This window comes from Pseudophryne corroboree, chromosome 1 (genome assembly GCF_028390025.1).
Source record: "Pseudophryne corroboree isolate aPseCor3 chromosome 1, aPseCor3.hap2, whole genome shotgun sequence".
Taxonomy (NCBI): Eukaryota; Metazoa; Chordata; class Amphibia; order Anura; family Myobatrachidae; genus Pseudophryne; species Pseudophryne corroboree.
This window is the reverse complement of record NC_086444.1, coordinates 1,077,417,516-1,077,437,077: the sequence shown is the minus strand read 5'-3', so window position 1 is coordinate 1,077,437,077 and position 19,562 is coordinate 1,077,417,516. Positions and strand designations below refer to the sequence as shown.

At 47.0% G+C, this 19,562-nt stretch overlaps 1 protein-coding gene across 8 annotated transcripts in view; it reads right to left on the bottom strand.

Moving 5' to 3' along the window:
* Positions 1–369: 369 nt before the first annotated feature.
* ATP8A1 (ATPase phospholipid transporting 8A1) overlaps positions 370–19,562 on the bottom strand; it is a 613,161-nt gene continuing 593,968 nt past the window's right edge. For all 8 annotated transcript variants that reach the window (XM_063920998.1, XM_063920996.1, XM_063921000.1 and 5 more), the window contains 2 exons: positions 18,561–18,652; positions 370–613 (listed from right to left, as the gene is read on the bottom strand). In XM_063920998.1, coding sequence (XP_063777068.1) covers positions 516–613; positions 18,561–18,652 — 190 coding nt within the window. In that variant the 3' untranslated portion in view covers positions 370–515. The remainder of the gene's footprint in view (positions 614–18,560; positions 18,653–19,562) is intronic.

Sequence of the window (19,562 nt, the reverse complement as noted above, 5' to 3'; positions counted from 1 at the left end):
CTTTATGTCTTGAAAGACTACGCAGCAGACACACAACATAAATAAAAACCCATATGCTTCTTTGGCAAACTTAGTTATTAAAATAGTTTGACACTTAACCCTCTAGAACCGGGCCACTATCAGTGAGGCAGGCAGAGATCTTAGTGTCTCACCTCTGGCTGATTCCAGAACTCGCATCAATCTTGTAGGATCACGGCTCTGTACTTTCATGCTTAAAACGTAGATAACTTGCTGAACGCTAAGGCAGCAAGACATTCCATCATTCTTATTCAATAATACTGAAACACCTTTCCGGCTAAAATGAGATTACCTCAAATATGTTAGTCTTCTTACAGTCAAACCTATAAGTAAGAACTGCTATTTTAATGGTTTGTTAGAAATGAACAACTTATTTTAATGTTGTTTCTTTTTTCAGCTGTGAGACATTTTTACACCACAGATCTATTTGAAACCTGAAGAAAAGTTTTGATATTTCATGGTTATTGTCTACAAGGGACAGATGGATAGATTTCATTTCACCAGTCTTCTGCTTTCTGCTTCGTGGTGTCATATGCTCTGATCACTTCAGACTGTGAAACAATTCCGTTTTCATCTTGAGAGAAAGCATATCCATCTGTGGAGTGAGAAATGACATATGAAGAACTGGACTCCATTACTGACCTCATTGTATAGATAACAGGTGAGTGGAGGTGGTGTACAGCAAAGTAGTGTTACCATAACTTTAACATAATCCCAGGGTAATGAGGGTTAATTCATCAACTGAAAAAACATGTCTGCTCAGTATGTTTGAAGGGATGCGACTGTTTTATGGTCTTTACGTAAAATAAAATGCAGGTTTGAAACATAATTTTTTTTTACAAAGGCCAATGTGTCATATCTACAGCTGCCATCTTATTTACTCCAGTCCTGCAAAATGTAATCTCATTTTCCTACTGAGCGCAAACCAAGGCATACTTATGTGCCTAATCCATACAATTCCTGTCACCGGCAAATACGAACCATTACAGACCAGAAGACTCCGCAATTTTGATCTGGATGTCCATGTATATTCCCCACTTGGTTATGCATTTGTGCAAAAGTAGGCATAACAGCATTTGCGTTATGAATTTGCCCAGTCGCATCTATTGTGCGGTGTTTAGCTGAGGGATCACATAATTTTTTCACTAAGGTACAGAAAGCTTGCTAATATTGTATCAGCTACAAATGGAAATTATTCTCTATAGAACAAATATTTTAATGAAGGCTAAATTACACTAATTATAAGTGATCTATTCAATATGATCAATTGTATTTGCTATAATTATCATTAATATATATGAAATCTACTCCAAATTGTCGATTTCCAAACGTACCTTTTTATGTGATTTGACTTGGAAGTAGAAGTCTTTATTAAGAAGAAACGGTATAATGCCGAAAAAAAGTCCCAATAAACTGTTTGTCTTAGACAAATGCATCTTACAAGGGATGTGCAATAAGTAACCGTGTGTGCAGTGCATCGGTACAGTAGGCACAATCTGACTGTCTGGTTGTGATCTATAATCTTGGACTAAAGGTCTTGTGAAATGTCAACACACAGAACCGTATATAGATTCACTTAGGATTGTAAATTCTGCTGTTTAAAAAATAGGATTTTGGTACTTACCAGGTAAATCCTTTTCTTTGAATCCATAGGGGGCACTGGAGTACTCTTGGGATATGGGCGGCTTTAGCAAGAACAGGGCACTGAATACTTAAATTTAGAACACTCCACCTCTCCATATCCCAGAGTACCTCAGTGTTTTTTCTGTGCTCACAGCACTAACAAGGCTTGTGTGGAGCTCCCACACTTAGTTGAATATTTTATTAATTTTTCATTTTTACTTTTAAATTTTTCCTTTTGCACTTAGCACATCCCTTCCCAGTTTCTGTAAAAACGTGGGTCCGGGATAGTGCCGCTGCACGGAGGCAGCACATGGCGTGTCGGTCCTCACAAAGAGCACCCTCACAGCCACACGCAGCTCACACCTGCTGGAAAGGCTGGACGGAGCTTACAGAAGAAGCTCCGTCATAGCCCTCACTACATATGGCACGACGAGCAAGGTATGCTGGGGGGTCAGGGCGGTCAGCTCACGCTGCCGCCCCGCTGTGTGGGGAAAGTGCTCCTTTACCGCCGGCCCGCCGCTGCTTACAGGCGCCCGCTCCCGTCGCTGATTACAGGCGCCCGCTCCCGCCGCTGATTACCCGGCCACCGCTGTACGAGGCCGCCCGAGCCAGCCGCTCTACACTGCCGCTGTCTACGGGGACACCGCTTGGAGCGGCCGCACGTCACTCAAAGACGCCGCCCGCTCTTCCGGACCGCAGCTCCCCGGCGCTATACATAGCGCTCCCCGGCTCCCTGCTTCCGCTAGGCTCCCTGCACCCGCTCCCGTCCGCTGCAGGTACATGAGGGGAGCAGTAGGGGGGAGAAGCTACCTCACAAGCAGCGCAGCTGCAGGGGGGGTGAGGGGGAGTAAATGCCCATAGCAGCAGCACCATATAGCAAGGCTGCATGGGTTAAGTCATAGGCTGTTCAGCTTTTTAAACAGGGAGTTAGTTACAGGCTATCAGTGTAATAACCTAAACAATGTTTCTAACTGTAAGCATGGCAGCCATTTTTAACCATGCTTCCTGTTCTTTCTGTTTCTGATTCCAGAACATTCTTGTCCTACATCTCTACTCCACCGGATGGCGCAGGGGTGTTAGTGGGAATTTGGGATCAGATTTCATATAGTACTGGCCACGTGCACTGCACTGCGGCCATATATATATATATATATATATATATATATATATATTACACACACCTTAGTACAATTTTACTGAGTCGTGCAAGTGTCTGTCTTTTGTATATTGTATTGTCTGTCTGCATAATGAGTAAGGCACCAGCATTCACTGCAAGGTCTGTAAGAGCTGATGGATCTACCACAAGTATGTTTTGTGAATTCAGCTACAAATACAATTTCGGCTCCGGTTTCTAAGCCGGTTTCATCCCCGGACCCTCCATTGGAAATGCTAGACAATGTCTTGGCTGGGTTGCAATCAGAATTGGCCGCCGCTCGACAACAGCGGAAGCGGAAAGCTCTGAGTCTCGGGTGAGACCGCCAGAACTACCTGAGGGGTCTCAGCCTTGCCAAATGTCCAAGTCCACTTTGGGTAGATGGGATAAATTTAATTTGTCTTATGATTTACCAGTTTCTGCTATGTTTTATTCTGACGATTCTATGCCAGACCTCACTGCGCAAGATGAGGGTGAGGAGGGCGAAGTAGACCAGCAGTCAGATAGTGAAGATTTTTACAGCCCTGGTATTGATAATCTCATCAGAGCGGTGCGTCAGTCTCTGAAGTTTACAGAGACTGAGGAGCCTCTGACAAATGATGAAGTCGTATTTACTAAACGACAGAGATCTCCAATGTTTTCCTGTTTCGGAATCTCTTAATAAGATGTTAGTAGAAACACGGAAAAATCCGGATAAACGGTTTTCTATACCTCGCCGATTTAAGTCTAGTTACTATATAGATTCAGTTAGGATTGTAAATTCTGCTGTTTAAAAAAAAGATACTTACCTGCCCGGTGCCCTCCATAGATGTTGTTCCCCTTGCGGCTGGCTCCAGGAGGGGGTGGTGGTGGGGTGGTAGCATGGGATGACACTGCACAGGGGAATCTCACACACACTCACAACACTACATACAGCTGCTGCAGAAGATCCGGATCCCAACACTGGAGAACAAGACACTGCTTCGGAAGGTAACTACAGACTAATAAAGCCAATTGAAAACTTCCAATTGCTTAATTAGCCCTTATGAAGGGCGACGCAAGGGTGCCAGAGCAAGTCCTGTTACTTTTCCTAAAAATAACGATTTTAGGTAAAAATTACACTTGCTCTCTGGAGGTGCGAGAAAAAATAGGATTTTAATACCTACTGGTAAATTGTTTTCTTGTAGTCCATAAAGGATATTGGGAACAGATTAGTACGATGGGGTATAGACGGGTCCAAATGAGCCAGTGAACTTTAAATTTCTTCAACTAGGTGTGCTGGCTCCTCCCGTCTATGCCCCCTCCCACAGGCAGTATAGGTAAATAGTGCCCGAAGGAGAAATGACATACTTGAGAGAAGGAACATAACAATAAGTATGGGGAGATTTACACACCAGCACACCATAACATAACCGGGCCAGCAACAGAAACAGCAACAGCTGAACAGGTAACACATAACAGAGAACCTGCAGAAAGTCACCGCACAGAGGCGGGCGCCCTATATCCCTTATGGACTACGAGAAAAGGATTTACCGGTAGGTATTAAAATTCTATTTTCTCTAGCATCCATAAGGGATATTGGGGACAGATTAGTATGATAGGGATGTCCCAAAGCTTCCAGAATGTGCGGAGACATCTGCAGCACCGCCTGCCCAAACTGGGTATCCTCTTTGACCAGGGTATCAAACTTGTAGAACTTCACAAACATGTTCTTCCCCAACCAGGTAGCAGCTCGGCATAGTTGCAAGGCTGAGACTCCCCGGGCAGCCGCCCAGGAGAAGTCCACTGATTTAGTAGAGTGGGCCATTAGAGACTTAGGAACCGGCAAGGCTGCCGACACATAGGCCTGTCGGATAGTAAGCCGAATCTAACGAGCAATGGACTGCTTTGAAGCAGGGCAACCCTTTTTCTGCGCATCATACAGCACGAACAAGGAATCAGTCTTTCTGATCTGAGCCGTCCTCTTGACATAGATCTTCAAGGCTCGCACTGCATCCAATGCCTCTAGAGGTTGATTAAAGTGAAATGCGGAGACCACCTTCGGCAGGAACTGCTGCCTAGTTCTGAGCTCCGCTCTGTCCTCGTAAAAGACTAATTATGGACTTTTACACGGTAAGGCTAATTCTGAGACATCTAGCAGAAGCTAGGGCCAGTAACATCACAGTCTTCTACGTGAGGTATTTGTCTTCTATCATTATCAGAGGTTCAAACCAGGAGGACTGTAGTAAAACCACATCCAAATCCCAAGGCGCCGTAGGCGGCACAAACGGAGGTTGTATGTAAAGCACCCCTTGCAAGAAGGTCTGAACTTCTGGCAGGATAGCCAACTTCTTCTGGAAGAAGACAGAAAGAGCTGAAATCTGAACCTTAATGGATCCAAGACGTAAGCCTTTATCCACTCTAGACTGTAGGAAACAAAGGAATCTTCCCAAGAGGAATTCTACAGATGGATATGTGCGTTCCTCGCACCAAGAGACATATCTTTGCCAGATATGATTATAGTGTCTTGACAGGTTTGACAGGTTTTCTGGCTTGCACCATAGTGGCAATGGCCTTTTTGGAAATCCCTTTGTGAGCTAGGATGTTCCGCTCAACTTCCATGCCGTCAAATGAAGCCGCCGTAAGTCCGGGTAGATGAACGGTCCTTGCTGAAGAAGATCCCTTCTTAGTGGCAGAGGCCAAGGGTCATCTATGGACATGTCCAGAAGAGCCGCGTACCACACTCTCCGGGGCAAATCCGATGTAATCAAGATTGCTTGTACTCCGTGATGTCTGATCCGCTTGAGCACCCTTAGTATCAACGGAATCGGAGGAACTAGGTAGACCAGCTGGTAAGGCCAAGGCGATGTCAGCGCATCCACTGCACTTGCCTGAGAGTCTCTAGTTCGTGAGAAGTAGCAGCGAAGCTTCTTGTTGAGGCGAGACGCCATCATGTTGATCTGTGGGCATCCCCACCTGTCGACGATCTGTTGAAACACCTGAGGGTATATTCTCCACTCCCCCGGCTGGAGATTGTGGTGACTCAGGAAGTCCGCTTTCCAGCTGTCCACTCCCGGAATGAAAATTGCGGACAGTGCGCTTGCATTTCTTTCCACCCAGAGAAGTATTTTGGACACTTCTCGCATGCAGGCCTTGTTTTTTGTCCTTCCTTGTCAATTGATGTACGCCACTGCCGTGGCATTGTCCGACTGAACCTGGATCGTCTGATCCCGGAGTAGAGGGGAGGCCTGAATCAGAGCATTGTAGATAGCCCGAAGTTCCAGGATGTTGATCGGAAGTAGGGCCTCTTGGGCAGACCACTTGCCCTGGAACTGCGTCCCCTGGGTGAAAGCTCCCTATCCTCTCGGACTCTTATCCGTCGTGAGGAGTATCCAATCCTGAATCCGGAAGCGTCAACACTCCAGTAGGTTGGAAGACTGTAGCCACCACAGGAGTGAAATCCTGGCCTGGGGTGACAGCCAAATCATCCGGTGCATCTGAAGATGGGAACCGGACCACTTGTTCAGGATGTCCAATTGGAAGGGTCTGACATGGAATCTTCCAAACTATCGCCTCGTATTAGGCCACCATCTTTCCCAACAATTTTATGCAAAGATGAATGGAACTCGAGCAGGTCGGAAAACCATGCAAACCATTTCTTCAAGTGTTCTCACTTTGTCCTCTGGGAGGAACACTCACTGAGCTACAGTATCCAGTATCATGCCCAGAAACAGGAGCTGTTGAGACTGCTCCAGATGGGACTTCTGTAGATTGAGAATCCACCCGTGGTGAGACAGAAGTTGGATAGTGCGATCTATATGGAGCAGTAGAAGCTCCCTGGAACTCTCTTTTATCAGGAGATCGTCCAGGTAAGGGACAATGTTGACCCTTAGGACTCTGAGTTGAAACATCATTTCCGCCATCACCTTCATGAACACCCTCGGAGCTGTAGACAGGTCGAAGGGTAACGCCCGAAACTGGCAGTGATTGCTCAGTAGAGCGAACCGCAGACAGGCCTGATGAGGAGGCCAAATTGGGATATGGAGGTAAGCGTCCTTGATATCCAGGGACACTAGGAATTTTTGGTGTTCCAGGCCTGCGATCACTGCTCTTAAGATTCCATCTTGAATTTGAAAACCTTCAAGTAAGGATTCAAGGACTTCAGATTCAAAATGGGTCTCACAGACCCGTCTAGTTTTGGCACTACGAACAGACTGGAGTAGTAAATTTGTCCTTGCTGTAGCAGGGGTACTGGGACAATAACCTGGGAGTCTACCAACTTGTCGATGGCCAGTAGTATTGTAGCACGCATATTTTCCAAAGCTGGTAAGCTTGATTTGAAAAATCGTTGGGGAGGAGCACTGTCGAACTCCAGCTTGTAACCCTGAGAGATAAGGTCCCTTACCCAGCCATCTTGGCAGGAACCGTCCGAGATGTGGCTGTAGTGACGTAACCGAGCTCCCACCATGAGATCCCCTCGGGGTGGGTGGGCACAGTCATGCCGAAATCTTTGTGGAAGCTGAACTGGTGCTCTGTTCTTGAGAACCGGCAATGGCTGTTTCTTAGGCTTACCACTGGAGCCTCTAGCTGCGTTGGAGGCACCCCTGGCTCTAGAACGAAATCTGGAGGACCGAAAGGACTGAGTAGACGGTTCCGGGTAGGCACGCCTAGCAGGCGGAGCCTCTGAAACATGGATTTCCCAGCAGTAGCTTTGGAGATCCATGCGTCCAACTCATCTCCGAAGAGCCATTTCCCTGTGAAGGGAAGAGATTACACATTACGTTTGGAGTCACCGTCTGCAATCCGCTGACGCAACCATATGGCTCTGCGTGCAGACACAGCCATAGCAGTGGTCCTAGCATTAATATTGGCAATCTCTTTAAGGGAGTCACAGAGGACTCTTGCCGTGCCCTGAATGTGTTTCAGGAAATTTACAGTAGTAACTAAGGTCATATTACTGGAAAGACCCTCCTGAATTTGAGTAGTCCACGTATGAATTGCATGTGTCATCCAGCAACCAGCAATGACCGGTCTTTAAGCTACACCTGCAGCAGTATAGATAGATTTCAGAGTGGTCTCAATTTTCCTATCCCCCGGGTCCTTTGCTGTAAAGGAGCCCGGAGCTGGGAGCACCGCCTTCTTAGAGAGGCGAGAGACTGAGACGTCTGCTGCTGGAGAGTCTTCCCAGAATTTCCTGCCTTCAGGGGCAAAGGGGAAGGTATGCAAAAACCTTTTGGACACCTGATATTCTTTATCTGGATTTTTCCATGTTAATTTTAAATAAATCATCCAATTCCTTGGAATCAGGAAATGTGAGTGTCAGTTTGTCTTGAGGGAGGAAAAACGACTGCTGATTAGTAGCGTCCTCCAGGGGGAGCTGTAACACATCCCGTATAGCGAATATAAGGGGTTCAATACCCTGTGTAGGGGTGGAATCCCCACTAATGGGACCCACATCATCCTGTACATCATCATCAGTATCTGATAAGATTGCAGGTAAAGCACGTTTTTGTGCACCTGTAGTAGACATGGGGGATGGGGAACATCAGCCTAGGCAGCTAGGTTAGCTACTGCTTGTTGCAGTTCTTGTGTTTTATTGGCATTGGCAGTGAGTTGAGAAGACATATCAGACATCATAGTTTTGATAGTCCCCACCAGGAAGGCTCTTGACTCTCCCCCACATTGTTATCAGCATTTTGTTATGACTGACTACACTGCTCACATGATATGGAGCCAGATGAAATAGGGGAGAATCTGGCATTACATACACTGCATAACTTCTGTTTCACCATTATGAAATACAGATACAATACACATACAACAGACTGAATACAATACAAGCCTGCCCTAAAGCATGTGAAAGGAGACACAGAAGAGAGGACTCCGGCACACCCAACGCTGTACAGCCCCAGTGAGGATGTCAGCGTTTTATGTATGTATATGTGTGTGTATATCTATATATATATATCTATATATATCTATATATATATCATACACAACAGCCGGCACTCGGTTATATAGATAACTTGCTCTGGTGCTCCATCCAAAGAGATGCACGCAGTATAACATAGAAAAAGATGGCACTCGGAGACTTAGAACTATCAAAGATGCTAGATGTATTGAATTTAGTTCTGAGAATGCTTTATCTGGATAAAAAATTAGAAATGGAGGACAAACTGTAACAATGCCCCTAGATCTGAAACTGTAGCTGAAGCATTGGCCAGTAGAAAGAGAACTTTTGCTATTAACCATTTAAGATCCACTCTTTTAAGCAGTTCAAATTGAGCAACCTGAAGGGCCTTTAGGAGTAAACTTAAGTCCCAAGGCAGTGTAGGAGGAACAAAAGGAGGTTGAATGCGCAGCAGTCCCTGGAAAAAAGTGCGCCATCCTGTAGATTAGCAATTTTCTTTTGGAACAATACAGTCAATGCTGACACTTGCACTCTCAAGGAAGCCATCCGTAAACTTTTATCCATTCCTGCCTGAAGGAATGCTAAAACTCTGGAAACTCTGAAAGACCTAAGGTCAAATTTCCGGTCACTGCAGCATTGAATATAGGCTTGCCATGTTCGGTGATAAATGCGAGCTGAGGAAGGTTTCCTTGCTCTGAACATTGTTTGAATTACCTGTTGTGAGAATCCCCTTACCTTCAGGATGGAATTCTCAAGAGCCACGCCGTCAAAGACAGTCGATCCAGGTGTTTGTGATAACAAGGACCTTGAGACAGTAGATCTTGACGTTGAGAGAGTAGGAACGGAGCATCCATCGACATCCTCTGCAGATCTGTGTACCAATGACTTCTGGGCAAGGCCGGAGCAATTAGTATCACTGCACCCCTTCCTTCTTTTGCCTTTCGCATCACCCTGGGTAATAGGGCGATTGGTGGAAACACATAGGCCAGATGAAAGTCCCATCTCACTGACAGGGCATCCACAAAGATCGCTTTAGGATTCTTTGTTCTTGACCCGTATGCAGGAACTTTGTTGTTCTGACGGGACGCCATGAGATCTATCTCCGGCAACCCCCACTTGTCTACCAGGGTTTGTAAGCCCTCGGGGTGTAAAACCCCTTTGTTTGCATGAATGGCGCGTTGACTGAGAAAATCTGCTTCCCAGTTTAGAACTACTAGAACGAACACTGCAGACAAGGCTGGATGATGAAGTTCTGCCCACTTTAAAGTGTGACTTACCTCCTGCATTGCTTTCTGGCTGCGAGTTTCTCCCTGATGGTTGAGGTACGCTACTGCTGTTGCATTGTCCGAGCGGAACTGAACCGGTTTCCCCTGAAGGATGTCCTTTGCCTGAATCAGTGCCATGTTTATGTTATCCAATATATTTATTTATTGGGCAGGCAACTTTCTTCCTTGGTCCACTGCCTCTGGAAACAACTCCTTCCTGACACCGCTCCCCAGCCCTGAAGGCTGGTATCCATTGTCAGAATTTCCCAATCTGATATCCAAAAAGATCTCCCTTTGTCCAGATGGGATGTCTGTAGCCACCAGGCTAATGACTTCCTTACTTCCAGAGTAAGGACCATAGTCGGCATTTCTATTCCTTTTCTATTACCATTCCATTTGGTAAGGATCAGACGTTGCAGAGGCCTCGAGTGAAACTGAGCATACTCTACCATGTCAAATGTTGACACCATCAATCCCATCACATGCACTGCTGCATGAATGGATACCTTTCGACTGTGTAGCAGCTCCTGAATACTTGACTGAACTTTGGATATTTTGTTCAGAGGTAAGGTTACTCTCTGAAGGCTCGAATCCAACACATGACCATTGAGTCATCCGCTGTGACACAACCAGAGACGACTTTGCCCAATTTATGAGCCAATCGTGCTGCTGCAGACAAGCTACTGTCTATGTTGCAAATGACACAGAAGCAATTCCTGAGAATGTGCCAGGATTAATAGGTCGTCGAGGTATGGAAAATAAGATTTTACTCACCGGTAAATCTATTTCTCGTAGTCCGTAGTGGATGCTGGGGACTCCGTAAGGACCATGGGGATTAGCGGCTCCGCAGGAGACTGGGCACAACTAAAGAAAGCTTTAGGACTACCTGGTGTGCACTGGCTCCTCCCACTAAGACCCTCCTCCAGACCTCAGTTAGGATACTGTGCCCGGAAGAGCTGACACAATAAGGAAGGATTTTGAATCACGGGTAAGACTCATACCAGCCACACCAATCACACCGTATAACTCGTGATACTATACCCAGTTAACAGTATGATAACAACTAAGCCTCTCAACAGATGGCTCAACAATAACCCTTTAGTTAGGCAATAACTATATACAAGTATTGCAGACAATCCGCACTTGGGATGGGCGCCCAGCATCCACTACGGACTACGAGAAATAGATTTACCGGTGAGTAAAATCTTATTTTCTCTAACGTCCTAAGTGGATGCTGGGGACTCTGTAAGGACCATGGGGATTATACCAAAGCTCCCAAACGGGCGGGAGAGTGCGGATGACTCTGCAGCACCGAATGAGCAAACTCTAGGTCCTCCTCAGCCAGGGTATCAAACTTGTAGACTCTTGCAAGAGTGTTTTAACCCGACCAAGTAACAGCTCGGCAAATTTGTAAAGCCGAGACCCCTCGGGCAGCCGCCCAAGAAGAGCCCACTTTCCTCGTGGAATGGGCTTTCACAGATTTAGGGTGCGGCATTCCAGCCGCAGAATATGCAAGTTGAATCGTGCTACAGATCCAACGAGCAATAGTCTGCTTAGAAGCAGGAGCACCCAGCTTGTTGGGTGCATATAGGATAAATAGCGAGTCAGTTTTCCTGACTCCAGCCGTCCTGGAAACATATACTTTTCAGGGCCCTGACTACGTCCAGAAACTTGGAATCCTCCAAGTCCCAAGTAGCCGCAGGCACCACAATAGGTTGGTTCACATGAAAAACTGATACCACCTTAGGAAGGAATTGGGAACGAGTCCTCAATTCCGCCCTATCCATATAAAATACAGATAAGGGCATTTGTATGACAAAGCCGCCAATTCTGATACACGCCTGGCCGACGCCACGGCCCACAGCATGACCACTTTCCACGTGAGGTATTGTAGCTCCACGGATTTAAGTGGCTCAACCCAATGCGACTTCAGGAAATCCAACACCACGTTGAGATCCCACGGTGCCACTTGAGGCACAAACGGGGGCTGACTATGCAGCACTCCCTTAACAAAGTCCGAACTTCAGGCAATGAAGCCAGTTCTATTTTGGAAGAAAATCGATAGAGCCGAAATCTGGACCTTCATGGAACCCAATTTTAGGCCCATAATCACCTCTGACTAGGAAGCGCAGAAATCGACCTAGCTGAAATTTCTCCTTTGGGGCCTTCCTGGCCTCACAGCACGCAACATATTTCCACCATATGCGGTGATAATGGCTTGCATTCACTTCTTTCCTAGCTTTAAATAGCGTAGGGATAACTTCCTCCGGAATGCCCTTTTCCTTCAGGATCCGGCGTTCAACCGCCATGCCGTCAAACGCAGCCGCGGTACGTCTTGGAACAGACAGGCCCCCTGCTGCAGCAGGTCCTGTCTGAGCGGCAGAGGCCATGGGTCCTCTGAGATCATTTCTTGGAGTTCTGGGTACCAAGCTCTTCTTGGCCACCCGGAACAATGAGTATAGTTCTTACTCCTCTCCTTCTTATTATTCTCATTACCCTGGGTATGAGAGGCAGAGAAGGGAACACATACACTGACTGGTACACCCACGGTGTTACCAGAGCGTCCACAGCTATCGCCTGAGGGTCCCTTGACCTGGCGCAATATCTTTGTAGCTTTTTGTTGAGGCGGGACGCCATCCTGTCCACCTGTGGCCTTTCCCCACGGTGTACAATCATTTGGAAGACTTCTGGATGAAGTCCCCACTCTCTCGGGTGGAGGTCGTGTCTGCTGAGAAAGTCTGCTTCTCAGTTGTCCACTCCGGGAATGAACACTGCTGACAGTGCTAACACATGATTTTCCGCCCATCGGAGAATCCTTGTGGCTTCTGCCATCGCCATCCTGCTTCTTGTGCCGCCCTGTCGGTTTACATGAGCGACCGCCGTGATGTTGTCTGACTGGATCAGCACCGGCCGGTGTTGAAGCAGGGGTCTAGTCTGACTTAGGCAACATTTATGTGTAGGGAAGTCTCCTGACTTTTCCATAGGCCTTGGAAGTTTCTTCCCTGTGTGACTGCCCCCCAGCCTGGAAGGCTGGCATCCGTGGTCACCAGGACCCAGTCCTGTATGCCGACTCTGCGACCCCTAGAAGACGAGCACTCTGCAGTCACCACCACAGCGACACCCTGGCCCTTGGAGACAGGGTTATCCGCCGATGCATCTGAGGATGCGACCCGGACCACTTGTCCAACAGATCCCACTGGAAGATCCTTGCATGGGGACTTGGCGAATGGAAATTCTTCGTAAGAAGCTACCATCTATCCCAAGGCTCGCGTGCATAGATGCACCGATACCTGTATTTGTATTAGGAGGTCTCCGTCTAGAGACGCCAACTCCTTGGACTTCTCCTCCGGGAGAAACCCTTTTTATCCTGTTCTGTGTCCAGAACCATACCCAGGAACAGCAGACGCGTCGTAGGAACCAGCTGCGAATTTGGAATATTCAGAATCCAGCCGTGCTGTTGTAGCACTTCCCGAGATAGTGCTACTCCGACGAACAACTGCTCCCTGGACCTCGCCTTTATAAGGAGATCGTCCAAGTACGGGATAAGTACTTCGGCCATTACCTTGGTAAATACCCTCGGTGCCGGGGACAGACCAACGGCAACGTCTGGAATTGGTAATGACAATCCTGTACCACAATTTTGAGGTACACCTGGTGACGAGGGTAAATAGGGACATGCAGGTAAGTATCCTTGATGTCCAGAGATACCCTGAAATTTTTTCAGGCTTGCAATAATCGCCCTGAGCGATTCCATTTTGAACTTGAACCTTCGTATATAAGTGTTCAAGGATTTTAATTTTAGAATGGGTCTCACCGAACCGTCTGGTTTCGGTACCACAACATTTTGGAATAGTAACCCCGGCCTTGTTGAAGGAGGGGTACCTTGATTTCACCTGCTGGAAGTACAGCTTGTGAATTGCCGCCAGTACTACCTTTCTCCGAGGGCAGCAGGCAAGGCTGATGTGAGGCAACGGCGAGGGGGAGTCGTCTCGAACTCCAGCCTGTATCCCTGTGATGCTACTTGCAGAACCTAGGGATCCACCTGTGGGCAAGCGCACTGATCCCTGCAGTTCCCGAGACGCGCCCCCACCGCACCTGTCTCCACCTGTGGAGCCCCAGCGTCATGCGGTGGACTCAGAGGAAGCGAGGGAAGATGATTTGATCCTGGAACTGGCTGACTGGTGCAGCTTTTTCCTTCTTCCCTTGTCTCTGTGCAGAAAGGAAGCGCCTTTGACCCGCTTGCTTTTCTGAAGCCGAAAGGACTGTATCTGAAAATACGGTGCTTTCTTAGGCTTTTGTGAGGAAACCTGAGGTAAAAAATTTTCTTCCCAGCTGTTGCTGTGGATACGAGGTCCCAGAGACCATCCCCAAACAATTCCTCACCCTTATAAGGCAGAATCTTCCATGTGCCTTTTAAATGCAGCATCACCTGTCCACTGCCGGGTTTCTACTACCCTCCTGGCAGAATGGACATTGCATTAATTCTGGATGCCAGCCGGCAAATATCCCTCTGTGCATCCTTTATATATAAGACAACGTCTTAAATATGCTCAATGTTAGCAAAATATTATCCCTGTCTTAGCGTATTAATATTATCTGACAGGGTGTCAGACCACGCTGCAGCAACACTATTTATGCTGAGGCAATTGCAGGTTTCAGTATATAACCTGAGTGTGTAAATACAGACTTCAGGATCGCCTCCTGCTTTTTATCAGCACGTTCCTTCAAGGTGGCCGTATCCAAAGACGGCAGTGCCACCTTTTGACAAACGTGTGAGCGCCTTATCCACCCTAAGGGATATCTCCCCACGTGACCTATCCTCTGGCGGGAAAGGGTACGCCATCAGTAACTTTTTAGAAATTACCAGTTTCTTATCAGGGGAAACCACGCTTCTTTACACACTTCATTCATTCATCGGATGGGGGAACAAAACAGTGGCTGTTTTTTCTCCCCAAAAATAAAACCCCTTTTATGTGGTACTTGGGTTCATGTCAGAAAATGCGTAACACATTTTTTTTATTGCCGAGATCATGTAACGGATGTTCCTAGTGGATATGTTTCAACCTCGTCGACACTGGAGTCAGACTCTGTGTCGACATCTGTGTCTGCCATCTGAGGTAACGGGCGTTGTTTGAGCCCCTGATGGCCTTTGAGACGCCTGGGCAGACGCGGGCTGAGAAGCCGGCTGTCCCACAGCTGTTACGTCATCCAGCCTTTTATGTAAGGAGTTGACATTGTCGGTTAATACCTTCCACCTATCCATCCACTCTGGTGTTGGCCCCAAAGGGGGCGACATCACATTTATCGGCCTCTGCTCCGCCTCCACGTAACCTTCCTCATCCAACATGTCGACACAGCCGTACCGACACACCGCACACACACAGGGAATGCTCTGACTGAGGACAGGACCCCACAAAGTCCTTTGGGGAGACCGAGAGAGAGTATGCCAGCACACACCAGAGCGCTATATAATGCAGGGATTAACACTATAACTGAGTGATTTTTCCCCAAATAGCTGCTTGTATACCTAAATTTAGTGCCCCCCCCCCTCTCTTTTTAACCCTTTGAGCCTGAAAACTACAGGGGAGAGCCTGGGGAGCTGTCTTCCAGCTGCACTGTGAAGAGAAAATGGCGCCAGTGTGCTGAGGGAGAAGCCCCGCCGATTTTCCGGACCTTCTTCGTGCTTCTGGCTCTGTAAGGGGGAATGCGGCGCGGCTCCGGGAACGAACACCAAGGTCGGGTCCTGCGGTCGATCCCTCTGGAGCTAATGGTGTCCAGTAGCCTAAGAAGCCCAAACTACCACCTGTTAGGTAGGTTCGCTTCTTCTCCCCTTAGTCCCTCGCTGCAGTGAGTCTGTTGCCAGCAGATCTCACTGAAAATAAAAAACCTAAATATACTTTCTTTCTAGGTGCTCAGGAGAGCCCCTAGTGTGCATCCAACAAGAATCTAACTGAGGTCTGGAGGAGGGTCTTAGTGGGAGGAGCCAGTGCACACCAGGTAGTCCTAAAGCTTTCTTTAGTTGTGCCCAGTCTCCTGCGGAGCCGCTAATCCCCATGGTCCTTACGGAGTCCCCAGCATCCACTTAGGACGTTAGAGAAACATTCTTATCCCCTGCTGGTGGAGATAAGCTGCCATTACCACAATAATTTTGGTAAATACTCTGGGGGCTGTGGCCAATCCAAATGGAAGGGCCTGGAACTGAAAATGATGCTGGAGGATAGCAAACCTGAGAAAGCACTGAAGGGACAGTGGTATAGTAACATGTAGGTAAGCATCCTGGATATCCAGGGATACCATACAATCCCCTGGCTCCATGGCCAAAAGATGGAACGTAAAGTCTCCATATGAAAACAAGGCACCGAAATGTACTTGTTCAGCACTTTGAATTTGAGTATGGGCCGAAATGACCCATTTGGCTTTCGGACTAGAAACAGGTTGGAGTAAAAGCCCTGTCCTCGTTGCGCAGGAGGAACTGGAATGACTACACCTGACTGAAGCAATTTCTGAACTGCCTCTTGCAAAGCCCTGGCCTTCGTTTCTACTAAAGACGGGTTGGTACAAAAAAAACCCAAAACTTTGAGTAGGGTGTTTCTTGAAAGCAAATGCATAACTGTGAGATACCGAATCTTGCACCCAGGCATCTGTGGTAGACTCCTGCCAGATCTGTGCAAACTGAAGAAGTCGGCCTCCCTCCCTGGGATCCCCAGGTGGAGACCCGCACCATCAAGCTGATGGCTTGTCTTCTGATTTGGAATCGGTACTCTGGTAGCCCAATGCTTTTTAGTCTTACCAGACTTATTGTATTGGGACTGTTTGCCATCACCTTTTCCTTTTGCTATTCCTTGAGACTGAAAGGGCAAAAAAGCTGGAAATTTAGGCTTGAATTTGTGTGTGGAAGAAAACCTCACCTTCTTGGAGTCGGCTTCTGACTCCAAAATACTGGTTAATTCTTTACCAAAAAGAATATCTCCAGTAAAAGGCAAAGACTCCAGAACCTTCTTGGATTCTGAATCAGCTTTCCATGTACGTAGCCGCTCTGCGAGCGGCTACTGCTGAAGCAGATTCCTGAGAGGCAATTGTACCCATATCCAATGCTGCTCTTCCAAAAACATTGCCGCCTGTTTGATATGTGCAATTTCCTTGGAATTCTAAACTTCTTGCCAAGCCTCTGGCATAATTTCCGTCAGCTGTTCTGACCCAGGAAACTCAGTCCTAACTGCCTGCCATGCGTCCCCGCTGCTGCTGCGCCGCCTGTCCCCCTGCTGCTGTGCCTGCCACACTGACGGCAGCTTTAAGCATCCTCTCCCCCTCCCTGACTGTGTGACAGGAAGCGCGGAGTGTTCAAGTCCACTCTGTAGGAAGACCCGAAAAGGGGCAGGGCTACATGGAATGGAGGGACGGAGATACAAGGGACCATACTGATCATGAGGAGGAACAGCCTGGAGGATGGACAGCTCCGGCCAGCCAGACTTCCTTTTGGTAAGAAGATGTAAAGAGGGTGAGTGAGCTTGAGAAAGTGTATGTGTGTATATTTGTATGTGTGTGTATGTATGTGTGTGTGTGTGTGTATGTATGTATGTATTTATGTGTGGGTGTGTGTATGTATGTGTGACTGGGTGGGCAAAATGTGTGCAAGCAGCACTACCACAGGTGGAATTTTGTGTAAGTGGCACTACTAAGGGGGCATTTTATGTAAGCGGCACTACCACAGGGGAAATTTTGTGTAAGCGGCACTACTAAGAGGGCATTTTGTGTAAGCGGCACTACTAAGGGGGCATTTTGTGTAAGCGGCACTACTAAGAGGGCATTTTGTGTAAGCGGCACTACTAAGGGGGCATTTTGTGTAAGCGGCACTACTACTACAGGAGCATTTTGTGTAAGCGGCACTACTACTACAGGGGCATTTTGTGTAAGCGGCACTACTACAGGGGGGATTTTGTGTAAGCGGCACTACTACAGGGGGGATTTTGTGTAAGCGGCACTACTACAGGGGGGATTTTGTGCAAGCGCCACTACTATAGGGAGGATTTTGTGTAAGCGCCACTACTATAGGGAGGATTTTGTGTAAGCGCCACTACTAAGTAGGTATTTTGTGTAAGCGGCACTACTACAGGGGGAGTTTGTGTAAGCGCTACTACTACAGAGGGGAGTTTGTGTAAGCGGCACTACTACAGGGGGATTTTGTGTAAGCGGCACTACTACAGGGGGATTTTGTGTAAGCGGCACTACTAAGAGGGCATTTTGTGTAAGCGGCACTACTACAGGGAGGATTGTGTGTAAGTGGCACTACTACAGGGGTGATTTTGTGTATAAGAAGCACTACTACGTGCGGTGTTATGTGAATAAGATCGTGCTACTGTGGTGTAATTTGAAACAGGGTACTATTGTGTGGCCATGCCCCTTCCGTGTAAGACCACACCCCTTTTTCTGTGTGCACAAAAGACGTGCGCTGTCCCTTTGTAAAGTATGGGAGGGCGCAAATTTATAGTTTGCAGGGGGGTGCCGAACACCCTAGCACCGGCCCTGCCCACACATAACAGCAACAGGCACCAGCTGTACTACATGCCCACACACAACAGCGACATGCACTAGCTATATTACATGCCCACACACAACAGTGACAGGTACTTACGGAGCAGGTTCTGTTGAACAGACTCTGAACGGTACATGTTGACTGTATTTTTCTTGAAGACGTTTTTCAGCAGTTGTGCTCTCTCTGTTAAACTATGCGCATAGATAAAACAAAAGGAAAAAAGGAATTAATTAAAAGACTGTTCTTGAGAATTAAATACGATACTGTAGGTGAAGAAAAAAAATCCGAACATGTTCGTATTAACATAGTGTTAACATATACTGTATATGCATGATACTAGAATAACTGCCAGGAGGTTCCACCTTTTGTTTTGGTCAGCCATTGTTGTATTTTTTAAACACTATTATGTAGAAATAGCAAGTTCTTTGATAGATCTATTTTAATATGCAATACAGTACGTTAGTAGATCCTAATAACAGGAAATACATTATTGATTGAAAGATGAGGCTTCAGTAAGCAAAAGTACATTTATATTGAAATAGGTGACATACTGAACTACAGTACATTCAAAATGAAGTATTTTTAAATAGTGCCTGTCCCTCTACACAGAGTGGAGACAGACTTTTGAATATGGCCTATGGAATCACTGGGAAACTGTGCCGCTCATGATTACTGGTCGTGAAGTGCTAGAGAGAGGTCACTAATATCTTGTGAGTTGATGGACTGTATCTTAAAGATACAAAGTATCGTTTAAAACAACTCTCCATCATGTGAAACTGCAATTGATGGACCTTGGTCTTAATTTTCTTTTGCTATTTTGGAACCTCCATCTTGGAGTAGATGCAGATTAAGGTTTAGTTTGCATGGCCTACCTTTTATCTGCAGATTAGGGGCTCATACCCACATGGATTGCACAGGCTCTCTGCAGATTAGGGGCTCATACCCACATGGATTGCACAGTCTCTCTGCAGATTAGGGGCTCATACCCACATGGATTGCACAGTCTCTCTGCAGATTAGGGGCTCATACCCACATGGATTGCACAGTCTCTCTGCAGATTAGGGGCTCATACCTAAATGGATTGCACAGGCTCTCTGCAGA